We start from the raw sequence: 14631 nt of genomic DNA, 5'->3' as shown, positions 1-14631 counted from the left end.
CTTTAAGAGGCGAGCCACACTCGGCGCACAAGAAGTAGCTGGATTATACCAAGTGACCGCCGTAGGTGGGGAAGCATTCAGATCCAGCAGTCCTAGATGCATGCGTATATATCGCATTTATTGCTAACAGCGACAAATCAAGATGCCGAAAGGTGTGGCGTCTCCTTTTTCTCTCTCGGTTCCAATAACGCTCCCAGAGCAGTTTGCTGGAATGAGCTTTTTTCGTCGATGGGGGGGGGAACGACTCCCCCCGATCTTTAACTCAGCATCGTTCCGTCCGCCACCCCCGATCTTTTAAAGGCAAAGTGGAGGCGCCGGGGAAGAGAGTGGGAGGTACCGGGCTCATGGTCCCTTTAAGAGCCGAGCGCTCGGTGCCCGCGAGGATCTTGTACTTAAGCTGGCAAGGGGGTTGATGAGTTAAGTATTCAGGTGAGTTCTTAGCAGGAAAAGCCGGGGGTGGGTGGGGTGAAATTAGGGAGGGAGGGGGGGTGAAATTAGGGAGGGAGGGGGGGGGAAACTTATGGAGGAGCTACTTGGAAGCAGAGTTCCTGAGCTGGCTGACAATGTGATGGGCAAAGAATGGCTGGAGCTGGGAAGAAAGAGGTGGGTGTGGGTGTTTGAATGCGGGTTGTCCGAAATCACTTTGAAGGTGTTTGTTTATGCCAGGGGTCTTCAAACTTGGCCCTTTTATGACTTGTGGACTTCAACTCCCAGAATTCCTCAGCCAGCTTTGCTGGCTGAGGAATTCTGGGAGTTGAAGTCCACAAGTCATAAAAGGGCCAAGTTTGAAGACCCCTGGTTTTATGCAGAGCCGATCCCGATTCGGGAACCCTTCAGCTCGTCTGCGGAAGGCTCGAGTTTCCTACCGGGCTGCGGATCCCTTTCTCCGCTTGGCTTGGCAAATCTCCTAGCCCAGTTGGTGAAATGCCTGCTCGTTCCGAGAAAGCCGAGCCAGTGAATGGAAAAATCACTTCTCCGTGAACCTTCCTCTACCACCACCCCCCACCCTCCTATGAGTCCGGATTGAATCTGTGGGGTGAGGAATCTGGTTTATATCTTGGCTAAACTACCGGTTTCAAACTCCTGAATTTAGGGGCGAGTTAGATCGCTTTCGTTCGCTCGGGATTTAGAGTGTAGCCCTTTTAGTGGTTGTTGTAGCACGTGGGGATGCGCTTCCTCTGGTCCTGTTCACGCCGCGGTCTTATTTCCTTTCAGGCTGCGATTTTCCACACTCTGCTGGGGCTTCTGCCTCTTGTCTGCTTGCTTCAGGAGGATTCCTGAAGGCCAGCATTCTTCTGTGGCTTTGTTAGTTCAACAGTTGCTGACATCCACATTTTCCCCCTGCGCCTTCCTCTCGCCTGTTATTTGATAGGGGTTTCTTTCTTTTTAACCAAAGGAAGCAAACTTTCAGAGCTCCTTTGCTTGAAAACTTTAAAGCTTCTACTCCCGTTAACTAAGTAGCAGGCTAGGAGCTGAACTTCTTACAACTAGGAAGAGTTGTGGAAGCAGCTTTAGAGGGGGTTCTGTCAAGCTCACCTTTTTTCAAATTGAAGTTAAAGCATCTTTAACATTACAGAAATTTGAGGGGGAATTGTGTATGTTTTTCCAACCTGTTTCACAGAATCCCAAAAGTTCTTTGAGAGATGGGGTGTTTGTTTTTGTTTTTTTTTGCAAAATTCAGCGAATTTTCTGTCACCAGAGTTTTTGCTTTTTGATTGAGGTTCTAGATTTTGAAACCTAAAAGGCTCCTGAAAAAGTTTGAAAACTGTTTCAGAGAAACTATGCCTATTTTGGGAGAGATTCCACAGAATTCTTTAAGCCCCTCTGTCCAGATTCTATTGAAATAGAATAGAAATAGAATTTTGGGAGACTTCTGATAGCCATAGCACGCTGAAGGGAGCATTTCCTATACCAGAGTCAAATCAATTAACTTTGGGACAGGCAAAATAAGAATATGCCCTGAGAAGTATAATTGCATTACTGGTGGACCTAAAATTATTCAGGAGATATATTACACGCATGTCATATACTTTTGAGTCTTAAGGCTTTGAGGAAGAAAAATGAATACGACTGTAGTATTTACTGTTGTTTATTTGCTTTTGTTCATTTCTGTAGGCTATGTGGGAATTGCTCCAGTCTCGGGTGAAGAGCAAATAGATTTTGACAGGTCATACAAGGATTATAGCAGCTGTTTGAATTGTTGGCATTGCTGAAAAAGTAAAACAACATTGGCTATTGGATAGATGCAGTCCTGCAACATTAGACTTTGTAGTAGGAATTCTAAGAATAAATAATCATTGTCCAGCTCTGCTATAAACTTTGTAAATCTGAGTAAATCAAGAGAATTAGGTAGGTGTGTCCCGATATAAGGGTATTTCAAGTCTCCATTTTACACCCCAAATTAAGAAGTACTGGTTGAATACAATAAAAGGTTATTGTTGGCAGAAGAGATTCAAGTTAAATTTGAGAAATTCTTCAAAAAAGAAATAATAAACATTGCCTGGTTAATAGCACAGACTAGACATTCCATAACTCGAAAGGGCTGGAGTTTTTACTTTATTCCAGAACTACAGTATCTTGCCTACTCTCGAGCTCTCCAGATGTTTTAAGAATGCTGTTCCCATACTGCATGTTCAGAAAAGCTTGTAATAACACATCTTCTCTTTCTCTCAATCCTTTTTTTCTTTGCAGGCTTTAATCTGCCATCATTCTGTTTTTAAGTGACTTGGAGAGAATGCAGGGAGGCAATGCACTGGCAGTGCCATGGCTCATGTTCCTAGCTGTGGCTGGTGCTCCTGAGCAGTATGACAAACCTGCTTTCACCCCCATCTTCACCCGCAGGCCCTTTATTGTAGCTTGGAATGCACCAACCCAGGACTGTGAGCCTCGCTTCAAGGTTCAACTGGACTACTCTGTTTTTGATGTTCAGGCCTCGCCTAATGAAGGCTTTGTGGACCAGAACCTGACCATTTTTTATAAAGAACGCTTGGGCCTTTATCCCTATTACGATGCAAACAAAGTGGCTATTAACGGAGGCGTCCCGCAAAACAGCAGTTTGGAGAGGCATCTAATCCGCTTAACAGAGAGCATTAAAAAATACATCCGCTCTGATTCAAAGGAGGGATTGGCAGTCATTGACTGGGAAGAGTGGAGACCCATCTGGATCCGAAACTGGCAGCCCAAAGACATTTACCGGAATGCCTCTCGTAAGCTTGTGCTGTCTCGGCGTCCTAAATTGCAAGAAGATCAGTTGAAGAAGGAGGCCCAGTATGAATTTGAATCATCGGCTTGTGATTTTATGAGGGAGACTCTGCGATATGCCAAGAACTTTCGTCCACGGCAGCTCTGGGGTTACTACCTCTTCCCAAACTGCTATAACCATGACTATCGCAACAATCAGGACAGTTACACTGGTCATTGTCCTGATGTAGAGAAGACCCGGAACGATCACCTGGCCTGGCTATGGAAAGAGAGCACTGCTCTTTTTCCTTCCATTTATCTGGAACACGAATTGGCCAACACCATGAACGGCCGCAAGTTTGTGAGGTCTCGAGTAAAAGAAGGCCTTCGTATTTCTCAGCGACATCATGATAACTATGCTCTGCCTGTCTTTGTCTACACCAGGCCCACTTATAGCAATGGGAAGGATGTTTTCTTAAAAGAGGTGAGAATGCTTTCTTCTTGGAACTGAGAAACATTATTCAAGAAATTGTGGTCTTGAGCAGCAATCTAGTTCAGGGCTAGTCAACTCCTGATGCAACTGGAAGGTTACCCACTTGGTATAGAATGCACCCACATGCACTGTACTGCCTCTTTTAGTGCCATTCTGCACAGAAATGGGGAGTGGGTCCAGCACCTGGCCTGGCACAAAATCTAGCTAGTGGGCTGCTTTTGATTTGAAAAATTACACTGTGATTAGGTTGCTGCATCACTCTCAGTTGATTAATTTGTTTAACTATTGCTTGTTGAATAAGTTGTAATTCATTCCTACATCATGCTAAATTATAGGAGCCTTGGTGGTGCAATGGTTAGAATGCATTATTGCAGGCTAACTCCGCCCACATCCTGGAGTTTGATCCTGATGCACTCAAAGTTGATAGCCTTCCATTTTCCCCAAGGTCCGGTAACATGACCCATTTGTTGGTGACAATATGCTGACATTGTAAATCACTCAGAGAGTGCTGTAAAAAACTATGGAGCAGTAAATATTACTATTGCTATATATCAACCACAAGATAAAGTAAGTATGCTGAGTTTAAAAAAAATCAGCAAATCACATTATGGTTTAATGTGATGTATAAACCCAGTCTTTGTGCAGAACCTAGTCTAATAATTGAAAACTAGTTTCATACACAACACTAGAAATGGTAATTTGCAAAGTGTGTTAGTATGAGAAAGGCATCAAAGCATTAAAAGAGCCACATTCTCCAGCAGACTCCAAGCATTTGCTTTGAAGATTGTCCCTGGTTTTCTCCTCTCTCTCTCTCTCTCTCTCTCTCTCTCCCTCCCTCCCTCCCTCCCTCTCTCTCTCTCTCTCTCTCTCTCTCTCTCTCTCTCTCTCTCTCTCTCTCTCTCTCTCATGGTCTGGGACAACCACCAAGATGCTGTGCATACATAAACATGCACACACATAATTGAAATACGGTAGTCTTTGAAATAATCTTTCAAAGCAAGTGGATTAAGCTTTCTAGAGGATGTAGATATTTTAATATGTTCATACCCATGTGCTTTGTACAACACCCATTTTTAGTATCTTGGGAAGCCTTAAGTTCTTTTTAAACCTTGCAATTCTTGAAAAGTTAACATTTCAGAAGTTACTTTATTGGGAGGTGTAATACCACAGCTCAGTAAGATCCAGGTCTTTTTCCGCCAGATATATGTGTAATATATCTCCTGATGTTTTACTGTCTTATGAAAAATAAAACATCAGCACTTAAAAGCACTATTTTGGAAATAAATTGGCTTAATAGAATACTAAAAAGTTTGTGGAGCAATGTGAAGAGAACAGCTGCTTTGGTCTATCAGTTGGACCTCATTGTAACTGCACTGCTCTTATTTAGAAGAATTGTGTAATCCATTCAGGATAAAATACCTAGGCAGGAAGCATTCATTCTAATTAGTGGCTCTAAATGGGGTAATAAATATTCATATGCAGTAGGTATAATTGAGGTTTAATTAAACATCTAAAAGAATAGCTTACATTTCTTCCCAAAATTAGGGGAGCCAACTGCAACGGCAATTTGTTCCATACTCTATATCACTTCAGTAGACAGCAGAATTGGATGTTGATATTAATAGTAGAGTATTGCACACCTGCAAAAGATCTCCAATAGAAGTTCTAAGATTGTGGGGTGGGATGTACAGGCCTAAGAAGTCCTGCAAATAATGTGGATCAATTCTGGAGCCAACACCAAACTACAAATCTGGTCCTTCAAGGGTATGATTACTCTGCCCAAAATACGCATATGTCAAATCCAAACCCTAACATTGGCAACAACCCTGTCTTGTCCAAATTTCCTCTTTTCTGTCTGTACCCAATCCTTTATGGCTTGGAGACATGGAGATTTTCTATTGTGAGTTTGCAAGGAAGAAATGTAGCTGGCTGTTACCACATTATCCTTCCCATAAACTTTGTGTATTTATTTATTTATCAAATTTAGGTATTATCCATCTCTCAGAGTGAGTCAAAATATAGTGAACTCTCAGGTTCATCAAAATAGGAGGGTTCTTAGAGCTCCCTTCCCCAACAACTGGCCAATTCCCAAGGAGCGGAGAAGAATTTTCCTATGCTGTCTTCTGCTAGTGCCTGCAGAGATGAGGTCTCATTTTTTACGTATTTATATATATATATATATATAGTTCTCTGTATGTAATACACACAAACACACACACACCTATTTCACTTATGCATATGTTAAGCAATAAAGCTATGCAGCGCTCCAGATTGAAAGATAAGGTGATTTCTAAAATCTGCAAACTGCCCTCCATGTAATTCCTGCGAAAGCCATACATTTATGCATCAGGAGTTACAGAGATGCTTGCTGCACATACTCTCAAGCACACTTTTGCCTTCAAAACCGAAGCACTGTAAAGTGTAAAGCACTTTCCTAAAAGAGAAGGAAACCATTGAGTTGGATTCATATCCAACTAATTCAAACAGCACTGCAAAAAGAAGCTATTGTGGTCCAAATGGGTCTTTTAATTTGGATTCTTTTGGTTTTTGTTCCATACTGAACATTTGCAACTGAAGTAAACAGCCTCTTAATGGCCAGAAACTGGAGAGGATTTTCTTTTCTTTCTCTCCCTCTTAGGGTCTTTGGGACAGTTTTGAGAATTACTTTGTTTCTTCTCTTAAACCCCATTAAGTTTGTTTTAGGATTTCCAAATCTGAAGGAGGAAGTGGTTATTTCTGGAGATAAGCAGAGGTTGGGGGAAAATCTAGAAGTGCAATAATCGACCCCTGCACCTTGTGATTATGAGTAATGGAATCTGGGGTACTATAGAGAGCAGGGGGTGCTTTCCTTCCAGCCTTTCAAAAAGTATGAATGTATGAAGTTGTATGAATACATGTTTGCATATATGAAGTTTGTGGTAGAAGGTGCTGAAACAAAAGTGCAGCTTGGTAGATTTAAAAGAGCTGTGATTTCCTCTGTAAGTGGCTTGCATGATGGTTATTTTAAAATAAGAGGTATATGTAATGGTAACCTCAATGCACTTCTTTATTACTATAATTCATATTTCTCTCATGCTTAGCAACAGTACAATTTTGCACTGAAGTGTGCGGTGGGGGTCTCAAAACGCCATTCTGAGTTTTTATGGGGCTGATGCTTCTGGGATGTAAAAGCTTGTAAGAGGATGTTTTAATCCCTGTAACTAGAAAGTCATTGAGATGTACTAAGGAGTGCTCAGAAGATAAGCTGTGAAGCATCAAAATGAATAGACATGCCCAGACAAAGGCATAACTAGCAGCTCAGTCAGTTTTTCCCAATTTGCTTCCTTTTCAGTTAGGATAACAACCAACATTAGAAATATGAATCCATTGAATTCTGAGAAGTGCAGTTTCAGTATGTTGAGGGCGATCAGGCTGAACTAGTCTGATCTAAGGTCTAATTAGATGGGATGTTAGTGATAAAACTGGGGATTTAAGCATTTTGGGACTAAAGTGTTAGTACAGAAAGGACTTTATATCCACTATCCTATCCATAACCTAGAATCTTTTCTTTTATACTTCTACCAAAATACTGGACATTCAAGTTGTATACCTACAGTTTGAAACCTGCATCAGCAGTTAACCAGTGCTGAAATTCAAATGCATGGTTAAATTATTGATTTTGCTTCTACTTTTAAGCAGTGGCTTCTTCTCAGTTCCCAAGTTACGTCTCAAACTGCATTCATTCATTCATTCATTCATTCAAGAATGTTGTGTGGCCATTGTAACAGCAAAAGAATTTTTTTTGCTATAAGCTATTAGATCCATCCATGCTCTCTGCTCCACCTCATTTTCTGTGGATTGATCTGCATGGGTAATAAACTGTCATGGCAAAGCAGCACATATTACTTTCTAGTTTTCAGCCACTGGATAATTACTAACTGTTCACATTTAGATCAACATCTGTGCAAATATGGAGGTGGACAGATCTATCTATCTATCTATCATCTATCTATCTATCTATCTATCTATCTATCTATCTATCTATCTATCTATCTATCTATCTATCTATCTATCTATCCTCTAATTTCCAATTGTAGCTGGCCCTTCCATCAAAAAATTGATGAGTTCTGTTGTTAATGAGTAAAATGTTGAGCCTGAATCATACCATAGAATTATCCTTTGGCTTCTGAATCAATATGAGCACACCTAATATTAAAAAGTTGAATTTGACAAATCTAGTATGACCACTTCCTTCTTGGGAATAAAACTGGTTTCCTGTACCAATGAAAGTATCAGGGTACTTAGCTCAGCCCCTTGAAAAGTGACTTGATTATCTGGCTTAATAGAAGGATAAGTTATGACCTGGAAATAAGGAGGAAAGCAAAAGGTTGAAAGGGTGTCTGGTTAATGTATTCATTGGCATAAGACTGGAAAAAACGTTACTTTCATGTGGGTGAAGAAGTTCTCTTTGTTTGGCTTTGCTTCTGACCCCATCCTGCCATTAAGCTGCTGCTGGGCTTCTTTGATCTACTCTAAGTTGTCAGGCTAAAACTGTGAGCCTTTGCAGAGTGCTCACAGGATCTAAGTAGAGCCTGTTTTGCAGCCACTCGAGATCCTGTCACCCTATCTTGGCAAACCCAATGGGCCCAGAGTGCTGCTATTAGATCAAATGCCCTGGCAGTGAATTCCTGCTTGGGTGGAGGGTACCATGATGTTCACCAAGGATTTACCAGCCATGGGAGAGGTAGATGTGCTTCACGAAGTGAAGACATGGGAGACATGGAGGTGGGATAGTAAACAGTATTTCTCAGTAGTGCCCCCTATTTTAAAGAAGCCAATCAAAGCTCATCTTTTCTGGATGCCGAAGCAAACTGAACATTTCCAGTGTGCTTGAGGGATGCTGGGTTGATGCTATTCAGGGTTATAAAATATTACTTATGAGTTTAATATTGATATTTGTAATGTTCTGTTGAAGTTAATGATTGAGGGCCCCTGGCAGTTGTGTCAGAATACAAAATAAAACAAATTGCTTACCACAGCTAATGTAGAAAGCTACTTGCTAGATTATTATTTATTAGATTTTCCCCCCTCACTTTTATTTTTTTATAAGTAGCTCATAGTGACAAACATTGACAATACCCCTTCCTCCTATTTTCCTCACAACAGCCCTGTGTGATGGGTTGGGCTGAGAGAATGTGACTGGCCTAAAGTTACCAAGCTGGCTTTCATACCTAAGACATGACTACCACTCATAGTCTCTTGGTTTCTAGGCCAGCACCTTAACCACTACACCAAAATGTATTACTAAAAAATACAGGATGACTGACAAAGATATGGAGTAGCACTACAGTCTAGTAAAGCCATTTGGCCAGTGTCTTTATGAAGGGAAAAGGCACATTTTTTTCTATTTCCTGTTCAGGAGATGGGTTCATCTGTTATGATTTTGCCAGAAACATATTATTTCAATACCCAAAGGTTTTGAACGATAAATGGACCTGCTTAATTTGCTAAAAATTTAGATCTATGTTTACAGTATTTGTTTTTATATAATTAATAGTAATTGTTAGTAACTTACCTGCATCCATTCTAAGAGAAAACATTTTACTAATCATCTAATGTCCAATTTTAGTACTCATATACTGTACAGCTTGTCATCAATTTATAACCATTCATTTAGCGACTGTTCAAAGTTACAACGGCACTGAAAAAAATGACTTATGACCATTTTTCACACACTGATTGCCGTAGCATCCCACGGTCACATGATCAAAACTCAAGACACTTGGCAACTGACATGTATTTATGACAGTTACAGTGCCCTGGGTGTGCGTGTGTGTGTGTGTCATGTGATCAGCTTTACTTGTCTTAAGCAAAATCAATGGGAAAGCCAGATTCACTTAACAACTGCGGTGATTCACTTAGGAACTGTGACAAGAAAGGCCATAAAATGGGGCAAAACTCACTTAACAACTCTCTTGATTAGCAGTGGAAATTTTGGGCTCAATGGTGGTCATAAGCTGAGGACTACCTATAAAACTCTTTTCGGCCATTTCATTCCAGACAGATCTGATCTCTACCATAGGCGAGAGTGCTGCTTTGGGGGCAGCTGGTGCTATTTTCTGGGGAGATGCTGAGAACACTAGAAGTAAGGTATGTATTATTTTCCCTCCCTCTCCCTCATTCCTGCTTTATATGAGCTCACGCTAAGCCTAACACACACAGTAGTTTTCCCATGGATCTCTTGAACAAACCTTTTGATCTCTTTTCTGTTAGGAGCATGTCAGATCCTGTTCACTTCATCAAACGGCTGCCCCAGCAAGGCCGCCCAAACTGTTCTCAGTCTAATTGCTCTTAGGTAGAGCTGTTTGGACAGGTTGTAAGTGAGCTTACTAAGAGGTGGGCTTTGCACATTTCTGGAAGAATGTAAATATGTAAGAAAGGAATTATAATAGGTATTTTGAGTTACAGCAAAACAATATTTTACAATGAGCCTAGAGCTAATTTGCATTCTTCAAGCTGTTAATAAAGAATAAAGATACATGGCATGGGTCTGGATTATCTTAGGGAGCACCTGCTGCCGGCATCAACTTCCCATCATCCTGTGCGCTCCCATAGAGAGGCCCTCCTTAGGGTGCCGCCGGTTAGGGAGTGCCGGCGGGTGATCCCCAGAGGGAGGGCATTCTCTGTGGGCGCGCCTGCCCTTTGGAATGATTTACCTGTGGAACTCCAGACTGCCCCCGATCTGCGTTCATTTCGCCGGGACCTGAAAACCTGGCTTTTCGATTTATCAGGCCTGGACTGAAGGGGTTTTAGCTTTTTAAATATTGTTTTAATTGTTGGGCTTAATTAATTTAATTTATTTTAATTTTATATTATCTTTTATATTGTATTTTATGCTGCCCTGTAAACCGCCCTGAGTCCTTCGGGAATAGGGCGGTATAGAAATCAAAAACATCACATCACATCACAAAAAAGAGATGCTGAAACTAAGTTTAAAAAGTAATACAAAAAACATCATGAGGATGAACTTTCAATTACTGATTTTTTTTTCTTTCCCTTTCATACCCCTAACCACTAATCTCTACTTAAGTATTGATACTTTGCTTGGAATATTGGAGATTGTTGCTTATTATTTATTTGTTTAATTTCATCTGATATTTTAATGGATCTCTCCTTGAAAACCGTATTTCAAATGCCCAAGCCTGCCTTGCTTATATGATGTATCATATGGAAGAGGAGCTATTCCTGCTTGAACTGAGTTCAACTTCTGTTCAGAATTTCTACAGTTTTGTCATCATTGTGTATTTTCCAGTACTGGTCTCAATTCTTATATTGTTGGCAGAGTTTTATTTTGTCAGTGTTATGGATTTTCTTTGATGGCATTTGTGAAACAAATCCTTTTATCAATTGAACCTGTTTCCTGCCTTCTCATATCTCATTATTTGGGATTTTCTTTTTCTGCAGGAAAATTGCCAACTGATGAAAACGTACATAGAAGAGCCCCTTGGCCGTTACATCATCAACGTGACAACCGCAGCTGAGCTCTGTAGCCAGACTCTTTGCAAGGGCCATGGCCGGTGCCGGCGTCAAGAAAGTGATGCCAGCATCTTTCTGCATCTCAATCCAAACAGCTTCCAGATCTACCGGAATGAATCCAAGCATCCAAACCCACTCCTGGCAGCCAAAGGGAAGCTCTCTCAGGCAGACATTTCCTTCCTACAAACCCACTTCCAATGCCATTGTTACCAGGGGTGGCATGGAAAAGGGTGCGAGAAGCAGCTGAATCCACCTGGGGGTGGCCCCTCTACTTCCTACACACTTGGACTCCAGTTGCTGATGACTGTCTTCCTTCTGGTCTGTTTGCACTAGGCCACCTCTCCAGTGAAATCTGTGGGGTGCAAGGGAGTCCATGGTGCTTGGAACGATGGGAGAGGCAGTGCACTAGGCAAGGAAGGTAGGCAGCCAAGGAGAAGTAGGGGCCTCTCCCCTTATATCTTTATTTAGCAGTAATGTAGCAGACCTCCTCTTTAAGAGACGGCTCTACCTCTCCCCTCAGCTCTCCCAGCCCTTCACGAGGCAAAAGAGACAGGACCCTTCTAACCACTGAGCGTGCCTCTGTTCAGAGAGCTGGACAACTGGAAGAAAGGGTGCTTTAGAGACTGGCAAAGGAAGGATGCTTCACGAGGCATGGCCTCCACTGTGGCCCTTGCCTTGGTCTGTCTGGTAGCTTCTTTATCATGGGAACCCATTACAATGCTGTAGGTCAGCTACCCAAAAGAGAGGCTCACACAAGGGGCCTGGGGCCAGAGCACAGGGTCTGAATGCCTACATCCAGTCCTTTGTCCTTGCTCTGGATAAGGACTGGGAAGCGGGTGCTTGGCTCTTCTGTTTTAGGGAAGGGTGCCACAAGCAGCAGGGCCTTGAAGCACAGGTGTGGGAGGTTTCATGGAACTGCTGTGTAATGAAGAAAATTGCTGCTGTTACCCATCTCTTTAGGTAGGGAGCAGAGAAAGAGGTGAGTCCAGGGGGATTACCTGGGAGAGTAACATGGAAACATTCTTTGCTGACTGTGGGGTGGGCAACGCAGTTTTTAATGGCCCGGATAATGCCACTGACAGGGAAAAACATGCCTGGTTTGTCTGTGGCCACTGTCAGCCTGGAAGCCTGCACCTCTTACAGGAAAACCAAAAAGTTTTACCTCAGAATTAAAGAGAGACAGAGAAAATCATGTGCGTTTTGTATTGTGTGAAGAAATCTTGCTGCTTGCCCTGGCAGTCTTTCTTCCCTTTGCTCTTTGCCAAGAAGGAAATTCCAGCTGGAAGCAACCTCTAGTATGCAATAATGGATTTGGCCTGTTCTTTGCATGACTTCCCCAGGGCAAAATTTGGCTTTGACACAGAACATGGTCCTCAATGGTGCTGATTTCAAGTTAGGGAGAATACCATGCAGAGAAGGTCCTGGTCTCTGCTGTGACCAAAGGGATGAAGATCAGTTGCAACAATTGTCTCTTTCATACAGAGAGTGAGAAGGAGGCCCTCACCTGCCCTCTTCTGGAGCTAGCAAACCCTTTGCTCAGTTCTTCCTGTTCCCTGCCATGAAATCCGTGCATTCTCTTTAACAAGGCTAGGCTGCTCTCGTGGGTCTGTGGGTCTCATGCAGGAAAAGCGAGAGGGGACTCTCTAGATTTCCTTTTTTTCCCTTTCAACCTCAAGCCCAACTCATTTCTGCCTGGTGAAGAATAGCTGGCATTTTGTCACTGTTGTCTTTAAAATCAGCTCCAAAGCTGGGTCTACCATTGGACAATATAGAAACTCCCTCAACCAGTCCATAAGGAGGAACAAACCAAGACCTCCCGAGAGATTTTTTTCAGACTAAAGGATATGTGCAGACTCAACATAACCTGCCTTCTGCTTGAAGGTAGCCTGCTATTCCCCAGTGCAGCCCTGAAATAAGTTCCTAAATTATCCCAAAATGCATTTTTGTGCAGTTCTCCTTCCATTCTGTGTTACTCTTTAAATAATTTTATTATGCAAATTAAACTGCAAATTCTTACAACATTAAGAACTAAACTCCCAAAATAATAATCCTAGTAACAAAAGTAGTCAATTTTTTAACATGTTTTAATCTAATTGGGTCAGGATCACCTCATGCAAAATAGGATAAAGCAGCCTCCCTTCACTTTATTTAGGAGAGGTATCTCTCCCTTGAGGAGACAGAGACAGAAATCTTAATATTTAAAAATTCTCATTGGTTATATGGGTTTTTCTAGATAAAAGTGGGTTGAGGGTTTCTTATCCTGATATAAGTCAGGCTGATCTTTTAAATACCTAATCTACCAAAAATTAAAGTAGGGCAACTGAATATTTGACACAGAATGTGGTTGGGCCATGAGATACATGCCAGTCCATTGGCTTCTATTCATGGAACAAAGAAGATGAAGATGCTTTCAAATTGGGGTTGGCTCCTCTTGATGCCAACTTAGTGAGGCAACAATGCAGAATTACTTTGCCATTGGCTTCTTCCAGGGTATATTTTCCACTTGCCAGCTTAGTTTACAGCAGTGGTCTTCAAACTTGGCCCTTTTACGATTTGTGGACTTCAGCTCCCAGAATTCCTCAGCCAGGCATGCTGGCTGAGGAATTCTGGGAGTTGAAATCCACAAGTCGTAAAAGGGCCAAGTTTGAAGACCCCTGGTTTATAGCCTTGGGATTTCCCTGTGGGTTTTTTTAGTCATATATTAACAAGGTCCAATCCTACTTACTGTGTCTGAGATCAGCCACAGCAAGGTGCTGCTACCTCAGCTGGACAACAGATGGGATGAGATGAGGTATGTGGCTATGAGGACATTTCCTTCTGGAAGAAAACATCTTAACCTAATAATGTTCTCACATCTCTTGATCTTTGGCTGTAAGGTTTTTGTTGTTGTTAATGATTCTGCATTATTTATCTCTCACAATGATAAATAGGGCTATAGTAAATGTTCCAAGCTTGAAACATTTAAAGCAACATGGCCATTTTATTCCATAATATTTCTATTTTTCACTATAGATAATAGGGAGAATTCAAAATAAAAAACTTGCATAACACTTTGCAAAGAGACTTTTACAGATTATAATAATCACCCTGGCCAACCTTTCTGCAGGTTGGGTGTCATATAACAACAGGGACTATTTCCACATCATTTGGTAACTCAGATAAACAACTAGCGAATAAGGATATATTTCAAGTTCTTTATGGTGAAGACTTCAAATACTTTAAATTCTTTTTGTCTGGGGGAACAAACCCATTGAAAAATGTTTCCAATGAAACATTATGAGTTGGGTTTCGAAAAAAAACCTTTTTTTTAATTTTGTGCATACTTTACTGGTAAAACACATCCCAGTATTATAAAAAGGCTTCTTGGATCATGCTTGAGGAAATTCTGATACTTCATGAATTTTACCAGAGTGGAAAGTAGATATACTAGAAATTTAAAATGC

The 14631-nt window shown here is 41.5% G+C and overlaps 1 protein-coding gene across 3 annotated transcripts in view; it reads left to right on the top strand.

Annotated features, from left to right (window-relative positions):
- The window catches only part of HYAL2 (hyaluronidase 2), an 87841-nt gene extending 75455 nt beyond the window's left edge, over nucleotides 1-12386 (top strand). The window contains exons 1-4 of one of the 3 annotated variants that reach the window (XM_081317395.1): nucleotides 317-429; nucleotides 2692-3664; nucleotides 9713-9802; nucleotides 11117-12386. In XM_081317395.1, coding sequence (XP_081173521.1) covers nucleotides 2735-3664; nucleotides 9713-9802; nucleotides 11117-11521 — 1425 coding nt within the window. In that variant the 5' untranslated portion in view covers nucleotides 317-429; nucleotides 2692-2734 and the 3' untranslated portion in view covers nucleotides 11522-12386. Of the gene's footprint in view, nucleotides 1-316; nucleotides 430-961; nucleotides 1037-2691; nucleotides 3665-9712; nucleotides 9803-11116 lie in introns of those variants that run through there. The other 2 variants (XM_081317397.1, XM_081317396.1) reach the window with 2 other exon arrangements.
- The last annotated feature ends 2245 nt before the right edge of the window (nucleotides 12387-14631 follow it).

The sequence above is a fragment of the Vipera berus genome, assembly GCF_964194415.1.
Source record: "Vipera berus genome assembly, chromosome: 2".
NCBI classification, from domain to species: domain Eukaryota; kingdom Metazoa; phylum Chordata; class Lepidosauria; order Squamata; family Viperidae; genus Vipera; species Vipera berus.
The sequence above is the reverse complement of the archived record's forward strand: the minus strand, read 5'-3'. Positions and strand labels throughout refer to the sequence as shown.